This window comes from Chelonoidis abingdonii, chromosome 4 (genome assembly GCF_003597395.2).
Source record: "Chelonoidis abingdonii isolate Lonesome George chromosome 4, CheloAbing_2.0, whole genome shotgun sequence".
Classification (NCBI taxonomy): Eukaryota; Metazoa; Chordata; order Testudines; family Testudinidae; genus Chelonoidis; species Chelonoidis abingdonii.
In genome coordinates, this window is record NC_133772.1 from 69,241,530 (window position 1) to 69,261,113 (window position 19,584).

At 40.3% G+C, this 19,584-nt stretch overlaps 1 protein-coding gene across 7 annotated transcripts; it reads right to left on the reverse strand.

The window, feature by feature from the left end:
• Window positions 1-535: 535 nt before the first annotated feature.
• Window positions 536-15,518, reverse strand: LOC116825210 (actin, aortic smooth muscle-like). Of its 7 annotated transcripts, none has more exons than XM_075064599.1 (8): window positions 15,390-15,518; window positions 13,339-13,467; window positions 11,698-11,721; window positions 7,482-7,566; window positions 5,214-5,375; window positions 4,033-4,224; window positions 2,313-2,494; window positions 536-679 (listed from the first exon to the last, which is right to left on the reverse strand). In XM_075064599.1, exons 1-8 carry the CDS (start codon window positions 15,516-15,518, stop codon window positions 536-538), a joined length of 1,047 nt encoding a protein of 348 aa, XP_074920700.1. The 7 variants fall into 7 exon arrangements, with proteins under 7 accessions (XP_074920700.1, XP_074920699.1, XP_032636883.1 ...); XM_075064598.1 differs by having other exon boundaries at window positions 5,214-5,395; window positions 7,553-7,566; window positions 11,698-11,808; XM_032780992.2 differs by having other exon boundaries at window positions 11,698-11,808.
• Between the last annotated feature and the right edge of the window lie 4,066 nt (window positions 15,519-19,584).

Consider the following 19,584-nt stretch of genomic DNA (forward strand, 5'->3'; position numbering starts at 1 on the left):
CAAATTTGCTGTGTCCGCCACTTTCTCATTGTGGTGAAATTCATCCCTATTCAGAGGGAAAAAAGCTATGCATCACATAATACTCAAAACAATGCTTACAGGGTGCATAGACTTTGTGCGGGGTCTCTGCACAAGAGGAGAATTTTTACCTATGTAAAGTTGGAGAAACCATTTAATTTTTGTGCGCTTCAGATTCTCCATCAGTAAAAGAGGGTAATAATACACCACAGAACTTTGTGAGGTTTAACTCATGAATGTTTGTAAAACGCTCTGAGATTCATGAAGGAAAAGTTCTACAGAATTTATTGTTTTATTGCTATAATTACTCTTGGAAGGCATCTGTCAATTGCACGTTAAATTACAGTGTCTTTTCCTCATTCAGAAACAAGACAAACAATATACTAATCGGGATGATAACCATTTATTGTGTTTTAATAAGCAATAGAAGGAAGCCTAAAGCATGTACTTCCCACAAGGGGGGATGTGGTGTAGATAACCATCGTTACTTATCATTGATGGCACATCATGAGCGTACTCAAAAGCATTTGCGATGGACAATGGAAGGACCAGCTTCCTCATATTCATCTTTGCTGATCCACATTTGCTGGAAGGTAGATAGAGAAGCCAAGATTGAGCCCCCAATCCAGACGGAGTATTTACGTTCTGGTGGTGCGATCATCTAGAAGAGGAAAGAAATGTAATGTTTTACGAGCAGAGAAATGAGTAGCTCACACAGTAATATCTCTTGTCTGTGCAAATTTACTAGGTCCCCATTACAGCAGTGCAACACCACTGAAATAAATCATCCAACAGCTAAAAAGGCAGTCATCTCTTCCGCCTTGCAGCTGCAGTCAGAATTATTTCAATGTAACAATTTGGCCCCTGACTTTATGGGCCATTACCTGAGAGGAAGCCAATGGAGTGGCAGATATTCAGCACTATTCTGAATCAGACCTGAAGATGGTAATGAAAAATGGGCAAGGACCAAAACAGTCAGCTATCTGCAGATTGCCAGGGGGTTTTAGTAGCTTGATTCACCTTGAAACCAAGAAAGTGCTCATCAGGTGTTTATTACATGTACGCAGTTGAAAAACAACCACTTGCTTCACATGTACTTGGGGGTCCCAGCATATTACCCCATACTACAATCCCTAGATGGCCTTGTCATTAAGATGTGTTGTAGTGCTTTAACTTTCTTTGGACGCATGTGGGCCAATATACTTACCTGAATTTCTGTCAAGTAAGTTAAGATTGCACAGAACCTCACAGGATTGGGCCCCACATACATTTAGACCAAGATTTTCAAAAGTGAGTGTGTCTGAGGCACTTTAAAGGGGTCTCAGAGGACAGGTGCTTAGCACTTTTGGAAAATCAGGCCCTATTAAGGTGTCTCCAGTCAAGCCCCGCAAATCACTAGTAACTTTTGAAATCCAGTCATCCCAGAGGGAGCTCAGACTGTGGCCTCAATCACCCCTCATGCTCCAATTGCTCCCCCAGAGCTGGGTCACTACAAAGGAGTGGGTGGGGGGGTGGGGAACAGTGCAAGATAGAGGGACCTGGGCCATCAGGTGCTGACCCAGGGCCCTAGGGGTTTATCAAAGTGTCCAGTCTCGTTACTGAGCTACCCTCAAATTATGTTTTCCCCTGCGTCGTTTCCTTCTAGTCTGGAGCTCCTCAGTTTGAGGCACAGTCACTGGCTTAGCAGACTCTCTTTGGTCTCTTAGGATGTGTCTGAAGTAGCAATTAGACACCCACAGCTGACCCACATCATCTGACTCAGTCTCACAGGTCTCAGACTAAGGGGCTATTTAATTGTGGTGCAGACATTCAGGCCCGGCTCTGGGAGCCTCCCACGATGCAGGGTCCTAGACCCCGTCTTCCTTTGGTTTGTGCAGCTCCATCCTCTCCTGGTTCTCCTTCTACCTCTTTGGTTGTTCATTCACAGTGTCTCTTTTGATGGGTTCTCTTCTCCTATTCCAATTTCCATTAGAGTCACAGAGGGCTCTGTTGTTGGCTCCCTCTTTACACTTTCTTTGTGAGACCTCATTCACTCACAGAGTTTCAATTTTTATGCCAATAACTGACAAATCTGTCTCTGAATCCTGCCATTGATAAAATAAGGAAGGGAGGTTAGATGACTTGCCCAAGGTCACAAAAATCTGTGGCACAGCCAGGAACAGAATCCAGCTGCAGTAGCTCCCAGTCTTCTGTTCTAAGCATTAAACACTCACTCTCTTGTGAATATATATGTGTGGTCTGATTTCTTAACAAAAGAAACATGAAAAAAAATCTGTATAAAGTATTAGGATTACCTTAATCTTCATAGTACTTGGAGCCAAAGCTGTGATCTCTTTCTGCATGCGATCACCAATACCAGGGTACATTGTTGTTCCTCCAGAGAGCACATTATTAGCATAGAGATCCTTACGGATGTCAATATCACATTTCATAATGCTGTTATAAGTGGTTTCATGAACACCTGCAGATTCCATACCTGTTTGAAAATAATATTTCAATATATTACATCCATATGTTAAGGAATCTATTTCTTTACTACAGTCAACATGGAAGGATGACTCATACAGATCAGGGCAATGGTCCCTAAACATACTGTATTTGCTGACATTACTCCCTTAAGAAAATTCCAGGAACAAGCTATGAGATGCTGGGAGAGAGGCAGGGGGAGAGATAAAGCTAAGTGCAGTTTTTTACTTTCCTAGGTGGGAACAGGATTACAAATGGTAGACATAAAATAGACCTGAAAACAAGAAAGATTCTCTCCTACTGTGTTCCAATGCTTGGAATTTAGATTGCCTCAAGTATAAATTGATGCCGTGATTTAGCAAACAATAAAAAGAGCTGTTTGAGCTGTTTCCACAATAGTCTGCCGTTCCTATCGCCAAGTATATTGGTTTTAGCTAGAAGTAATACCCACTCCTAACTCCAGTTTGTTAAAGTGATTCTTATAAGCCAGTCTGAATAACTGGGTAACATGAAAATACAGTAAAGCCCACTTATGGTGGTGATATTTTTCCCCCACAGAAGAGATACAAGGGGTTTCCCTGTGACAGAGTACAATCTGAACAGTGTCATGCTTTCAAATAATTCAGAACTCTCATTCGGACACGGACTTGTGTGCCCAAGAACTGCTGGCACCAGTGGTGGTTCTGCTACTGTGTATCCTCAAGTCCCTTAACCTTTCCACATCCCAGTTTTCCCATCTGTAAAAGAGAATGTCCACAAAGACCTGCTCCTGCTCCAGGACAGGGGCTCAGCCAACATGGGGGCTATACAGGTGCTTCAGTGGACAGACTTCTAGACAGAAATCAGTGAGAGTTTTACCACTGACTTCCAGGGAAGCAGGACTAAATTGACTAAAGGCCAATCCTTCTGTCGTTACTCCGTTCTCGTTGCTGAAGTCAATGGGAGTTCTGTGAGAAAGGCTTGAACTATCATAAACTGAAGGTGGATTTTGACTTTATTATAATTTTCCAGTAGATAAAACTACTGGAAAATAATAATACATGGGTTTTATACTCTATAACTTGCTAAGTTGAAGACTAGAAGAACTGATTGTGGAGCAGAGGCAGCATATGGATGAGAAATATGTTTTCTTACATTATTAGATATTTATCTCACTTAGCACTGCTGTACTGATATCAATCAGTCTGAATTGGAAGCAGTATCTTCTCATGGTACTGAAGTACTGGCTGGTAGGCTTTGGTCTTAGTCTGGTGAACTGATACAGGTATTTGAAACAAACAGGAAGTGTCACTGTCTTAGAACCCTAGTATTTTCTAGCCTGAGAGGCAAATTAATATGTAGCAAGACCAGCAGACCTGTCTACATTTTCCAAAGAGTAACTTCCCTATGTATCAGTGGGACTGAGCAAACCCAACTCCTGATGGAGTCAATAGAAACTACAGGTTCTCAGGACATAAAAGTCTCTACATTTTAATGTTCCTCTTACAGTTAAACCCAACCTTCTTTTCCAATTCAACCAAGCCCTTTGTAAACACTGCCCAAGCCTACCTATGAATGAAGGTTGGAAGAGAGTTTCTGGGCATCGGAATCTTTCATTCCCAATGGTGATGACTTGCCCATCAGGAAGCTCATAACTCTTCTCGAGAGAAGAGGAGGAAGCGGCTGTTGCCATTTCATTCTCAAAATCCAAAGCCACGTAGCAAAGCTTCTCCTTTATGTCACGCACAATTTCACGTTCCGCTACAAATACCCCAAAAAAATAAGTAAGAAATGTTATTTTTTAAAAAGGATCACATTAATTATATCTTTTATCAACATACAATATGGCAGCCAGAAGACACACTCAGGACAGATTCTATCACACATGTTTGTGTGTGTGTGTGTGCAGGGATGCTGCATAGTCAGCAACGTTTCAGAAGGGGTGTGCTGAGTCTTAATTTATTCACTCTAGTTTAAGGTTTCATGGGCCAGTAATACATTTTAACATTTTAAAAAGGTTTCTTTCTATGAGTTTATACTATATAACTAAACTATTGTATGTAAAGTAAATAAGGTTTTTAAAATGTTTGAGAAGCTTCATTTAAAATTAAATTAAAATGCAGAGCCCCTTGGACCAGTGGCCAGGACCTGGGCAGTGTGAGTGCCACTGAAAATCAGCTCACGTGCTGCCTTTGGCGAGCATGCCATAGATTGCCTACCCCTGGTCTAGTGGATTAATCACAGACTTGTGACGTAGGAACTCGTGGGCTCTAGTTGTAGTTCTGACATTGACCAATGTGTGGCCTCCAGTAAGTTGCTTAACATTTCCATGCCCCAGTTTTCCCATCTGTAAAATCATGGTGATTGTGTCATACTTCCTTCTAGGGGTGTTGTGTAGATTAATTCATGTTTGTCCCACCAAACTGCCATCAAATTCCACTAGTCAGAACACAGTAATAAAAATATAGCTATATACTAGTTCCACTTGGGGGCAAAATGGTTGTTTTAATACATGGTGTGTGGGGGGTGTTATTTATGTTGTAGATTTCCTGCTGCTCAGCCAGCACAGCACCAGCATCCTAGATCTTAGAAGCCCACTAGATCACACTGTCCATATCTCTGGCCTATCGAGGGTTGTACCCTGCCACACAGCTTTGGTGCAGCAAATCACATACATACTTGCAGTCCAATATGACGCCAAAAAGAGTTAGCGTGCGCATGTAAGTTACATATGGAAGGCATCTTATTACCAGTGGTGACGAAAGAATAGCCTCTTTCTGTGAGAATTTTCATGAGATAATCAGTGAGGTCTCTGCCTGCCAGGTCCAGCCTCATGATGGCGTGGGGCAAAGCATAACCTTCATAGATGGGTACATTGTGTGTGACACCATCCCCAGAGTCCAGAACAATTCCTGGGAAAGAAAAGGAAAAGCTTGACATTCTCAGCCAACGTAGAACCCACAATTTCTGCACATTCTAAACAGAAAGCTGAAACAATAATAAAAGGACTTGTTGGGCAATGGTCATATGATAACATCTTTTGTCTTCACTATAAGTGGAGCTCTGCTTGTGTGTGGTAGAAATTGTTAGCATACACAAAAGCAAAAGCATGAAGCATTCTTTGGCAAAAGCATGAAGCATTCTGCAATTGTACTGTATTGTTCTCTCTCAACAGATGCTAATGATAATGACCTTACATTTATACAGATCTCTTCATCTCAAAAGATTCAAAGCACTATATGGACTAAAAATGATGTAAAACTACACACAAAGATCATCTCATCAACAATTAAAATACAGCCTCCTCTAGGCTGAACATAGCAACTGTTTAACAGTGCACTGCGCTGTGTAGTGTTGCTGCACTTTAGGGCAGGAAGTGAAGAACATCTTTTTCATTGAAAAGTGGATCAAAATTTCCAATATTAAATACACACAGATGTACACACAGAATGGAGCCTTTAAGGAATCAACAATTTTCCACAAAGGTTGATTCTGGTAAATGGGTGATCTCTTCTCACAAACTAGATCAGGGGTGGGCAAACTTTTTGGCCCAAGGGAATAGGGAATTGTATGGCGGGCCATGAATGCTCACAAAATTGGGGTTAGGGTGCAGGAGGGGGTGAGGGCTCTGGTTTGGGGTGCGGGCTCTGGGGTGGGGCCAGAAATGTGGAGTTCAGGGTGTGGGAGGGGGCTCCAGGCTGGGGATGGGGGGAGGGCTTCAGCTGGGGGTGTAAGTTCTGGGGTGGGGATGGGTAGTTTGGGGTGTAGGAAGGTGCTCCATGCTGGGACTGAGGAGTTCGGAAGGTGGGAGGGGGATCAAGGCTGGGGCAGGAGGCTGGGGTGCGGTAAGGGGTGCAGGCTCCAGCTGGAGGTGTGGGGTCAGGGGTGAGGTGGGGCTGGGGATAAGGGGTTTGAGGTGCAGGAGGGTGCTCCAGGCTGGGATCAAGGGGTTTGGAGGGTGGAAGGGGGATCAGGGCTGAGACAGGGGGTTGAGGTGCAGGGAGAGGATCAGGGGTGCAGGCTCCGGGCAGTGCTTACCTCAGGCAGCTCCCAGAAGCACCGCATGTCCCTACCCTGGCTCCTATACAGAGGCATGGCCAGGCAGCTCTGCACGCTGCCCCATCCACAGGTGGTTCCTGGCCAATGGGTGTTGGGGGTGAGCGCTTGGGGCAGGGGCAACATGCAGAGCAGAGTCCCCTGACTGCTCCTAGGCGTAGGAGCTGGAGTGGGGACAGGCTGCTGCTTCCAGGAGCCATGTGGAGTGGCCTCTGACCCTGCTCCCCAGCTGGAGCACCGGAGCTGGGGAAGCCCCAAACCCCTTTCCCCTGCAGAATCTCAAGAGCTGGATTTAAATGGCTGGTGAGCCGGATCCGACCTGCGGGCCATAGTTTACCCACCCCGAACTAGACTGTTGTAAAGCACCAGGTTGTAAAGCCAGATGGTATTTTCAATTTTTTTCAAAATGTACCAAGGCCTTAGTGTTACTGAAATATAATTTATGGTCTTAATGCTTGATCCAGTATTAAATGGTGGTCAGGAGGGATCTTTCTGCTAATGCTAATTATCTCTTCGCGGCAGATTCTGAGTTAGACAATTGAGAAGTATAATGTTTAAACAAGATATTTTCTTACATGATTCAATGGTATTCTTTTGTCAGGAATATGTTTAATGGTAAAGATAACATGGAAATAAATAAGAAAGCCAGAGAATTGGAACATCAGTCGGTTAAGTGGTTGCTTCTTTTATCTGGTGTGCAGTTAAGTAGACTCTCAATTTATATCGTCTTTCTCTAATATAAACATAGGTTATATGCGCCTCACAGAAATTTTCCTATAAATTAACAGGTAGGGGGTTAGTACTTTTGGAACAGAAAGGAAGGGCCATGATATGCTTGTACAGTATAGGGCAAGCATGCAGTTCCTAGATGGCTATGGATTCCTGACAGAACATACATAGTGTGTCTATAGCAGCATATATGAGAGAGACAGACAGTAAGACTGACACCCATAGAAACTCACCAGTGGTTCGACCAGATGCATATAGAGATAGAACTGCCTGAATTGCTACATACATAGCAGGTACGTTGAACGTCTCAAACATGATCTGCAATTAAGAGTTTAGGAATCTTTAGGCTATACAATCAAAAGCACTTGAAGAGTCAGTAACTCTTTCCTTAACTTATAGATCACTTGATAGTGCAGGTTTATACCCACATAACTCATCTCCCCAACAACCTACTAAAATTCAATTTCATCCATTCACTGCTATGTAAACAAAATTCTGTGTCAACCCAAAGGAAAAAAAATAACCATTGCTTGTATATTTTATCCCTATAAAATATATTCAGATTATAAATAGGATTTAGCACACACTATAAATAATACATGTTTGAACTTAGAAGTTAATTATTGTTCTGTCAAGCATTTTCAGCTGGAAAGAATTATTATTTAATGATGCACCTTTTCCAGTAATATTACTCTTCATATAAATAAGACATCTTGTTGGTAAAGTTCACCCACTAGTCTAAAATGAAAAGGACAATAAATTACATACATCTGATATTGTTTCTCTTGCATTTTAATGTTACTTTTTTATTTAAAAGTCTGGGTTTGGGATTTTGGTTTTTTTAAACCATTAAATCTCATGCATCTGTCCTCATCCTGGTGTCAAAGCACTATTAAAAATATCACAAATCTCCTTTGCTTTCCACACTTTTTTCCTCAAGAACTTGCAATAGCAAAGAGTTATAAACAATATGCGCTTCTATAGCCCCTTTCCTTTGAAGTTTTTATAGCTCTTTATATAAATATGAATATTAAGCTTTACATCACGTAGGGTGACCAGATTTTATAGGGACAGTCCTGATTTTATAGGGACAGTCCCAATTTTTGGTTTTTTTCTTATATAGGCTCCTGTTACCTGCCACCCCCTGTCCTGATTTTTCACATTTGCTGTCTGGTCACCCTAACATCACCCCAGTGAAGTGGGTGTTGTTATAAACAATTTAAACTAAGGCAAAGAAAGGGTAACTAACTTTCCCAAACTGACAAATGTAACTGTAGCCATGTTGGTCACAGGATATTAAAGAAACAGGGTGGCTCAGGTAATATCTTTTAATGAACCAAATTCTATTGTGAGAGAGAGAAGCTTTTGAGCCACACAGCCCTGAAGCAGAGCTCTGTGGAGCTCGAAAGCTTGTCTCTCTCACCAACAGAAGCTGGTTCATTAAAAGATATCACCTCACCCACCTTGTCTCTCCAAACTAACAAAGGAAATTATGTGCATAATGGGAATGGAACCCAGGAGTCCTGAATCCCAGTCCCTGCTCTAATCACTAAATGACTTGCTGTTTGCCTCCTCACTCTGATAAAACCTTCCCAGCTGCCACCACCTCCCCTGAGGCCCCCAAGACAAATGATACCACTTCTTCAAATGCTGGCAAAGAATGTCCCTAAGCAATGTACTCACTCCCTCTCCTACAAACTGAGAGCACCTCCCTCCTTTGCCAGCTCCACTTGCAGTGTTCTTGAGTTCTCTCCTGATCCAGTTTTCCAAGGGGGGCAGCATATTGTGCTTGCTTAGGGTTTGATCCAAAGTTCAATTAAATCAACTGAGTCTTCCAACTGACCTCATTAGGATTTGGCTTAGGCCCATATTGGGCCATATTCAGCAAGGTGGGCACACAGAGAAGTAAACTACACTTCCATCTCTGTGGTGACCTAGCCCCTTGCCCCAGAGGATGATTAGAGGGACCACAGATGAAGTTCTCGCTACTTACCTATAGCAGGCGTACCCATTGCTATAGTATCTGAGAACCTTCTACGTCACAGGGCAGATCTTCAAAGGCACAAATGACACTTAGGTACATAATGTACCATTTCCACCTTAGAAAATATGCTTCTAATTACATACTACAGGTTCTCCCTAAGGTTTCCACCAGGTGGAGCAGTTTTAGTTTTCAACTGGCCTTGCTAAGATGTCTGCTAGTGAAGGCTGATTAAGGCAAGCACTGATAACATGAGCGCATCCCTTTCCCAGTCAGTGCTGCCCACATTCCTGAGAGCAATTTGTGCCCCTTGTGGAGGGACTGTTGTGGCCACTTTCCCTCATTACTACTTCCCTCCCGGACCTGCGTATACACCAGTGGGAGCCAATGAAGACAGATGGGTTAAATTTAGATTCTTGATTTCATATGTTAGCATCTCTGCAAAGAGACTATGGTTTAACAAAAAGGATTTCTTCCTTTCAGTGACAAACTACATTTTAATTACTGCCATTTCATTTCCAATTAATGGCTTAATGTAATCAATGATACATAATCATGTTTTTTTTTAAAAATTTAAAATTGAATTTATCATCACTGCATAATGGCAGGGACACACTACCAAGCAGGTCTTGTTGTGAAAACAACTGTCTGGTGGTTGAAAGCAGCTATCTTCAACATGTGCTTTGCAATACCCCTTACGTTGTATTACCTCCCAGGAAGCAGCTGTATCTTATTTCTTAATTAACTCATTTACATAGTCATTAGATACATACGGGTCATATTAAATGCATGCCAAAAATGTGCATGAAGGGAAATGCAGATCCATGTCAATTTTTTCTTGGTGCTGAGCATACAAATATATATATATTTGTATTTACTACTGGTGACTCCGCACTCCAATTTTTGAGGGAAGCAGTATGGCCTTACAGATGGAGTGGTGCTCTAGAAGACACAAACTCCTGAGTTCTAGATCAGGCTCTGATGCCAATCTACTAGATAGTCTGGGGGTCATGTCACACAGCAGAAAAAATGTCAGAAGTGCCATCTAAGTTTGGATGCCTCTAGACCTATTAAATCCCCAAACTGGCAGGGAGACTCCCATTTTTAACGCCCTGTTCCTGGTTCCTGAGAAGCTGCTGCAGCTGATAGCACTGCAGAGTTGTGGGCAAGATACCCTAGGTTGTGTGTCAATGCTTAGAGCCTAGAGCATAGTCCCCAACACTCACATTTACCATATGACTGGAGTAATGCCTCATCCACCTATGTGGGTGTTGCTCCAGCCACATGGCAGTGAGAGGACAGGTTGGGAACCATGCAAGGGGCAGGTTTAGAGGGAGTAGAGGGAGAATTTGAAGAGAGAGCTAGAGAAAAAATAGAGAAAATTATGGTTTGATGTGGAGCCAAGGAATGTATCTGGTTGGGAGGGAATTAATGCAAATAACATACTGCATATTCAGATATGAATATTAACTCATTACATCATGTGGATGTGTGTGTGATGACTGCCATCTTGGTCAACACTGGGAATTGAACTGGAGACCTCCAGCAGAGTTAAAGGCTTAAGTCTCTACAGCCCCAGGTACAGAATCTGGCTTTTTAGCAGCAGCTGTAGCAGATCCACATCATCAGTGGAGATGGAGAAACACAAAACATGCACTAAGCAGTGAATTACGTATTTCCTCTGGATGGAGAAAGCTCAACCTGAGTGTATAAAGCCTACAGCGATTTAATCCTAGGCAAGTCCCCACTTACATGACAGCTGCATCTTCTCTGATACATTGGGGTTTGACCTGACAACCAGCAGAGAAGAAAGCAGGAGTCTCTACAGCTGGAGCTAAAGAGCCAGGCTCTATAGAGGGATTAAGAAGAAACTCATATCCTCTCTGGCTCAGACTCAGAATGACACATAACATACTAACCAGCTGATTACACAAATTCTCCAGATTTCCAGTCCTACATCCTTAAAAGGTACATGCTTCAGTTTATACATGCCCAAAACTAGACACTTAAAGGCCTGAGTTTCAGAAGTGCTGAGCACTCACAACTCCTGCCGAAGGCAACGAGAAGCAAGACATCTCAGCCCTGCTGAATATCGGGCTACAGTTTTCCAGAGCCAGGCATCTAAAATTAGAGACTCTTTAGAGACTCCTTGCCTCACATTCCCCAGGAGAAAAATGGGACAATGCAACAAACCACTCTTGTGAGGGAAGATTACTTAAGGTTTGTAAGGCACTTGAGAAATATGAATCACTTCCAAATGTAATAACTAAATATTTTACTATTATTCACAGAACAGGAACAGCATAGGCACCAGAAAAACAAACTTTTCCACATGTCCCAACCAATGGCCATTGATCCTATCATGGAAGAAGTGGGGAGCTTTGTATCTAGGACCAGTTAACCTTTGGTCTCTATGCTGAAACAACCCGTGCAGCACAGATTTAACACAACAATATCCAAATCATTACCTGAGTCATTTTTTCCCGGTTAGCCTTAGGATTTAAGGGGGCCTCCGTCAGCAGCACAGGATGCTCTTCTGGGGCAACACGAAGTTCATTATAGAAAGAATGATGCCAAATCTAAAATGGAAATACAGTTTAGGGCAACATTTTGCTGACTGCTTCCTTTCTTGGCGGGTCAAAGTTGTGTTGAAAGATGCATTTGTCATTTCAAATACAGTTTCAGTGTATTTTAAATATACATATACAAAAACATATGCAGGACAGGACAAATTTTGCTGTTGTTTAGAGCTGAAATCAATGAGTTTTCAGGAGTATAACAGAGTAGATTTGGGGCCAAATTCTATTAAGTGGCTGTGCACAATAAGGTTCAAATCCAGATGCAGTAGCCAACCTAAGCATTGCACGGTTATGTGAGGGAAGGAATTCTCCATTTCAAGCTGCAAAGCTGCTCCATGGCTTCTGTGGTAACCTAAGTGTCCCCATCAGTGGGGATTACGAGTCCTAGCTCATGTAGGCTTTACAAATGAAGTCCAATGATTTCCACCATCTTTGAAAATCAAATGACTAAACCTGGACCTGAACCCAGAGTTGAATTGTCATTAATTCTACAGTAACTGAGTTTATTTGCCACATAATCTGTAAAACACTTTGAGATCCTTCATGGTGGACAGTGCTATCTATATTTAGCAATGCAAGCTTTGACAGTCCTTCAAGGCTTTGGTGATCCTTGCCTCTCCTATGTGTTCTCCAGAAGCACAGCTTAACGTCTGTGCCCATTTTAGGACCTTCCTTTAATGAATACTCCATGGAAGAATTATAAAGTCCATAGATAAATGCCAGGAAAATCTTACTTGATAGGAATTAAAGAAGCATTGTCACCTTGCGATATTTGTGGCTAAACTGGAGCCCTCAACAGAAAAATGTTCTATAACATTTTCTATAACATTTTAACAGGAATAAATCTGTGCTCGGAGGCCAGTGTGGGATTTAAGGACAATTTCCATATTTTCTGCTCTAAATATTTGGAATTCCCCAATACATTTTGCCTAGATCATCTAAAGCACAGAGAGCACAACATATAAATGCAAGGCAAAGACATCCTTTCATGCTTTCTTGTCTGTGAGGCTAGGAGAAAGGATCGGTCCTTTCTGTCTTCTATTTTTGTGTTTCTAGATTAAGGAAAAATGTTTTAAGGTTTCTCTTTTGGGATTCTGGGGATCCCAAACTAAAACTTTTACTTTGACCAAATTCCAATAGATGTAAAAAAGCAACTTTGCCTAAGTTAGGACTTCAAAACTGGTCCCAGCACTCTGTAAATGCAGCAGATAAAGTCAGTGTATTTCTAGATCATACTATTAAAGCTGAGGAATAATAAGAATAATTTTATGTGCACTACTTGGAAAAATTAAAAAGCCTCAGCAACCTATGACTTGATTATTGCCAAGACAAGATTAATCACCACCTTGACTGTTCCACTAATGTACTGTACAACCTTCCCCATAAGTTCTGTGTGTCTGTTCTTTTATGAGCTACTGGAGGCAGGGATTGTGCCTTCTTTCTGCCCAGAACACATCCAACACATTGTGGACGCTACCCAAAACAAATTAATAATGACTCAGACAAAATGAAATTAAGAAAAACACTCACCTTTTCCATGTCATCCCAGTTAGTGATGATCCCATGCTCAATGGGGTATTTCAGTGTCAGGATCCCTCTTTTACTCTGGGCTTCATCCCCAACGTAACTGTCTTTTTGACCCATTCCTACCATAACACCCTGGACAATGTAGTTGTCAAAAGTTAGTGTTGTTTTGTGTATTATAAAGGAACACTCATCTTGAAAAAAAATCATATTTTTGTCTAAAAATGTTATACCTACTCTAGTCACCATCCTTAGTTGTTGCAAAAAGCTATAAATGAAAAGTTAGAGGAAAGAATATTTCTTTATTTGTCACCTATTCTGTGTGCACTTGGCAGTGTTTTGTGTACAATGAGTTTCATAATTACCCCTGTTTCTCTCTTGTTGAAAAGGCCATTATACACACACCAACAGGAGAGATGAAAAACATTTATACAACATATTGAAAAGGAAGTTTTTAAAAATACTTTCAGACATATTATTTACACTGGGCTGTATCCAACCCTGGATAATCTTTTTGAATTTGTCTTGTTTGTAATAGTTTCTGTATCTTGTTTGCCTAAGGTAATGTGAACAAGATATCTGGGACATTATTCAACAACTGCCGTCAAAATCTATTCCATGTGTAGCTGGATATTCATTAATTTCAAGATTTAGGAGATACAGCCATTGAGCTGCATGCATTTGTGTAACTTAAAACTACATGCTAACTCTAATAATTAATAAAACCCAATGTACAAGACAAATAGCTAAATAATATACTATGTTTTGTGCATACAGTATTGCAAGTTTTCATTCATCATGTTTTATTCATAGCTACCAAGACACATTTAGTTTTCAAGAATCTAACATCCTGACCTTGAATTCCATCCATTCTTTTACTGAAATTAAGTAAACCACTTTTGACAAGTAGAAGAATATATTCTATATTTTGTGGCAAGCACTCAGTTTTGAAAATTATTAAAAATACAGGTATTTTCTTTTTAAATATAAAGGACATTTAAGAAGTTTAAAAAAGCTGCTAGCCACAAAATTACGCTTATCAGTCCTGCTTGGATTTGATAGAGGGATGTTATTGAGGACTTTAATTGGAAACTTAATTGTCTCTACCATTGCTTAATGTAATGATAAATGGACCTTATCTCTACTATAAATTTGGGTGCTAGTAGTATTTATAGTCTCCCAGCAATATATTTTGTGTATGCTTATAGTCCTCTATCAGCTAAGGATCATTAGTCAATTACCCTCACAGAAGGTTCACTAGTCACCTAATCTATGATTTAAGGTCCCAGTGTTCAGACAGTTTTATAATGGGAGGCAAAAAGAGGACTATCAATGTCATGTTAAATAACAATGGAAAATAGTGAGAGTAGATGGATTTTTCATTTACTGACTGGCAGGGATGCAGTTTTATAAAGCTGAAAATATTTACAATGAAATTTTGAAGAGATCATTGCTACACCCACTCTTCATGATATTGAAGCATCAGTTGCAGTTTCACTAGTGCACATGAATACCATTGAAAAGGCCATCAAAGTTCTCCTGCAGATCAATAATTGACTTGACAGCCCAACAATACCTTTTCCATAGAACTGGCAAAAGCATTCCAACAAGGGCAAGACAGCTTAGCCCCACAAAACCATCCAACCCAAATCTGCAGTTTCTAAACACACCAGTGTCCCATGGAAACTTGGGAAAGTTTGGCCTGCATTAGAACTGGATCATTGGAGAAGAGAGACCTCAGACAAGTTTGAAAATATTTGGTCTAACTTTTTAGAAAACTTTGATTAATTCCTAGCAGATGAAAACCAAGATAAGTCTCTCCTTTTCCTTCCTGGCTCCCTTGCCTTCCTTTCCTGTCCCATTCCATAAGTTCTTGTCCTTTTATCTTTTTTTCTGTTCTCCCTGACTTTGAGGGAAAAAACATTTGTAAAATTAATTTTTTACAAAAGAATTACAGGTTCAGACCTACATTATGCTCATTTCATTCCTAACAAGTTTTCAAGGGCAGTGTAGGAGAAATAAAACCATACAGATTTGTTCTTTTGGAACAAACTGACCTGGTGTCGAGGACGTCCAACGATTGATGGAAAAACAGCCCGTGGTGCATCATCCCCTGCAAAGCCAGCTTTGCAAAGCCCAGAGCCATTATCACATACAAGAGCAGTGGTTTCATCTTCATCACACATCGTATCTCTCAGTTGTAGGTTGTAGCAGCAGCAACTTACTGCAGGTGGCTAGGGGCAGAAGCAGCTCTTGATCATTTAGAAATTACATTGCTGGAAAAGAAAGTCTTGAAAACTAACTCTAAACAGTGAAGACTACACTAGGACCCCAATTCAGCAAAGCATGTATGCATATGCTTAACTTTCAGCAAGAGTAAGTCCCATTGAAGCTAATGGAATTACTTTTGCTTAAAGGTAAACATATGCTGAAGAAGTTTGCTGGACGAAAACCTTTGTCTCCCACATCCAAACCCGACCTCTAAAGCACCCCCAAAGAGTCCAGAGACATCTTGGTGTTATTGAATGACCATTAGCCACATTAAGTCAGGGCAGAAATATTCATCTCTCCCCTGCTTTGCCAGAGCTGAATTACTATGAATTACAGATGATCCACTTTTCCTCGAACTTGGGCAGTTAAGACTGAATTCATTTTTTCATATTATACATATATATATATATATATATAAAATCAATAGAAAGGAAAAATCTCTTTCAGACTCTAGTACTTCAGAACAGCATGGCCCTGTGGAGACCATAGAGGGGGGTTGTTTGTTACAGGTAATAACTGCGTTCAAACAGGTTACTCTGAGATGCTGTTTTGGGAGATTTTTTTAGCACTAAATTGCAAGTGAGAGTGTCAGAGTAACACGATGAATTGTACTAAACACCATTTATGTTGTCTACAAACATATCCCAAATTCCCCTTCTCCCCCAGTGTGTAAGAGCCAATCTGAGAAATGAATGACTAAAAATAATCCTCCCACAAAGTTTCAGGAAAGTGTTTGCCATGTGTTTTTAAATGGCAGCTGCTCTGTTATGTTAAGTGCTTGCTACAGAAACTATTCTATATTTGTAAATGGTGAATTCCTTATCAGCAGGGCTATTCTAGGAAGTGGCGTGGGACATGACTGTCTCAACTAGACAAAAACAACTTGACTCTAGCAGCTTACCAACACATCAGGTGAAATCCTGGACCCATTAAAATTGATGGCACAACTCCCACTGATTTCACTGGAGCCTTGATTTCATCTACAGACATCTGTTTGGGATCTCTCAAGTTTACTTTCCAGACCAGGCACTCCCCTCCATTTACACAGGCAGAAATAGAGTAGAAAGAATATGCTTCTCCCTCCATGGCAACTCACAGAAGATCTGTGCCTCCACTCAGGTTAGGGTAGTGGAGATTCAAGTCATTGGGGTTACTGTGTAAATATAACCGATGGCAGAATTTGGCCCTTTATCTTCAGTGAGAAAACCATGCTTTGCTTATTATTTCAGCATCATAAGGCCCCAAATGATGAAGCATTCAACACTTAGGGCACATCTGTCCAGCCTGCAGTGGAGAGCCTCCCAGCCTGGGTTAACACTAGACTTGCGGTAGTGGGGCTTGTGCTAGAACTCCAAAAAATAGCTGAACAAACAGTGCTTTGAAGCTACAGCTTGGGTTCTGAAACGCCCCTCTCCTCTCCCTTCCATAGGCTTACAGTGCATCACTTTCAGAATACTTCCAAGATGGAGTCATGCCTCCAGCTTTCTTTTAGCTGAACCTATAGAAGCATAAACAATTAGCTCCTTTCCACGAAACCAGCTCTTTGGATATCTGCTGTAGGTATTCGGAACGGGAAGGAGAATTTCCAAAAATTAGCTAGATTGAAATTTTATTTCCAATTTTAACTCGCTTACAAAAACTGCTACTAACAATGTCCACTAAAATACTGGGATAATTTAGGAGGAAATTGGTTTAATGATGTTCTAAGAAAGTTATGAAAAGATAGTGTGCTGATTACAGCTTAGGGATCCAAGGTATACTTTTATTCTTACCATTTTTACCCTTTTTCATCCACTGAAAAAAAGATTTTAAACATAGCTGCTGCTTAAACCAATACTTCTCTTGTAAACTTTTGCTTCAAGAGTTTTATATTTAGCCCATAAAAACAATTTAGCTCAGGGCTGAAATGTTGCAAGAAATATTTGAGCTTTTAGATAGTTTTTTTGTTTGTTTGTTTGTTTTTAAATAAAACCAGCAAGGAACAAAGACAGGAAGGTTGGCCTTGGCTTAAACACGAATTTTCTGGATCTTGCATCTCACTTTTATTTTTGGTTTTTGTTTTGTTTTGCATTGAGTATTTCACTTGTTATTCTTCACTCATCATTCATAAAACAAGGGTAAGTCTTCTAGGACATTATTAAGTATTTCAATACTTTACTTAATATAATTTGAAACTAAGTAACAAATTCTGACCAGCATTTTTAACCAGTTGTACGACTGGTATTTTGTACCTGCACAATAACATAACATGGGGGATTTATGACTGTCTAAAGTTAACTTAGCAGGTGAAGGATGGGGTTTTTGCTCTCTTCCCACAATGTGATACTGTAAAATGCATTGCGGGTGAGTTAACAGTTTCATCGCTATTTTGTAATGTTTGCTCAATGTATATGATGCTTCACTGAGCATTAAAAGACAAAGCATTAAGTGCCTTTAAACAACCTTTGCTATTCTTAATTCCTGAACCAAATCCCCTTAAAACACAATAGAAAACTTTGCATTGATTCCATGGATTCCAATGTGGTCCTTATCCAGCTAGAAAACACTAATAAGGTTCTAAATCTACTGCAGTTCAGTCCTGCATTTTATAGCCAAGAGTACTTAGCCCTTCTTAAATAAATCCTTCTGGAAGGTGTGTGCAGTTTCACCATCCATACAAGTGGACTCCTGTATGCATTAGGAGTACATAATTCCATTCATACTGAATTCAAATCTTTAATATTAAAAAAATTATATGACATAGTATATATATATCTTAGTATATACACACAAAAACCTGCCCAACCCTCTCAAAGTTGCAAAGTTAAATTAAGTACTGAAAAGATACTACTAAGACATTATTTCTTTTACAAAATATGCAGCACATTTACTGTTGGACTATGAAATGTCAAATAACTGCAAGCAACAGAATACATAAAGAAAGTTCATTTTGTGCTGCATTATCCTTGCTTTTTTAATTCTGGTTACTCACTAACTGGCAGCTCAGTTTACATGGACCAGTTCTCCCAAGTCACAAAGGAAGTGAAGTTCTATGGCGCACTACTTTTTAATAATTCTGAGGCTCAGCACATTATAACTATGGGGTTACATTTTGATCACTTAAGAAATAGTCCTTTTGGGATTATTTGCATGACTGAGACAAGCAAGATCTAGCCCATAGTTTACAAAGAAGCAAGAGTTTCAGGTACCTTTGAGATCCTAGACCTGTAGCGTTAAATCATCAAATACAATGTGAAATTATCCCAGGGCAATACTTACCCAACGGAACAGGAGATGGTGAGGATTTGTAAAAGCTCCTTTGTAAAAGTGAAATGATCTCACCTTCTATTACATTTATATCAGCTTGAGGAATGGAGTTCACAGAATACCTACATCTGTCAAGCCATTTTTGGAAACATTTGTTTTCAGCTTGTGCTTATCAAAGTGACGGCTTAAAGGACGGGATAAATTAGGGCAGAATTTCTGACAACCCTGGATACTTTCCCACTAAGTTGTTCACTACATTATAGTTAATAGCAGACTTTCCCCCCACTAAATACAAAAAAAACCCTCTTACACAAGCATTGAATAAGAAATAAAATAAAGAAATGAAATAATTCGTACATCCATTGCTGTCATTGAAAAGCTTTTTCCTTCATTACACCACAAATAACTAAAAATAGCCTACTATCATTCTCTTACCAGCCACCTAGAAGCTGCCACTGGTTAAAGGAAAAGTTCTTACCATGTACAGTACTGGTGTTTCAACTGTACACGTTATCTGTTTTTGTAGTACAGAGACAGAAAATAGCCAGCTTATCTTGGTGCTTGGATGACTCTGTACCTGAAAATGGGGGTTGAATCAGCAACAAGTCACCCAACTGAGTGATAACTATTTTACATCTAAAGAGGGTTATTATATACAGTGTGTCTATCACAAAAGGGCTGTGATGTTCTTGAACATTTATAAGATCACGAAATGGTAAATCTAAATAGAAAATA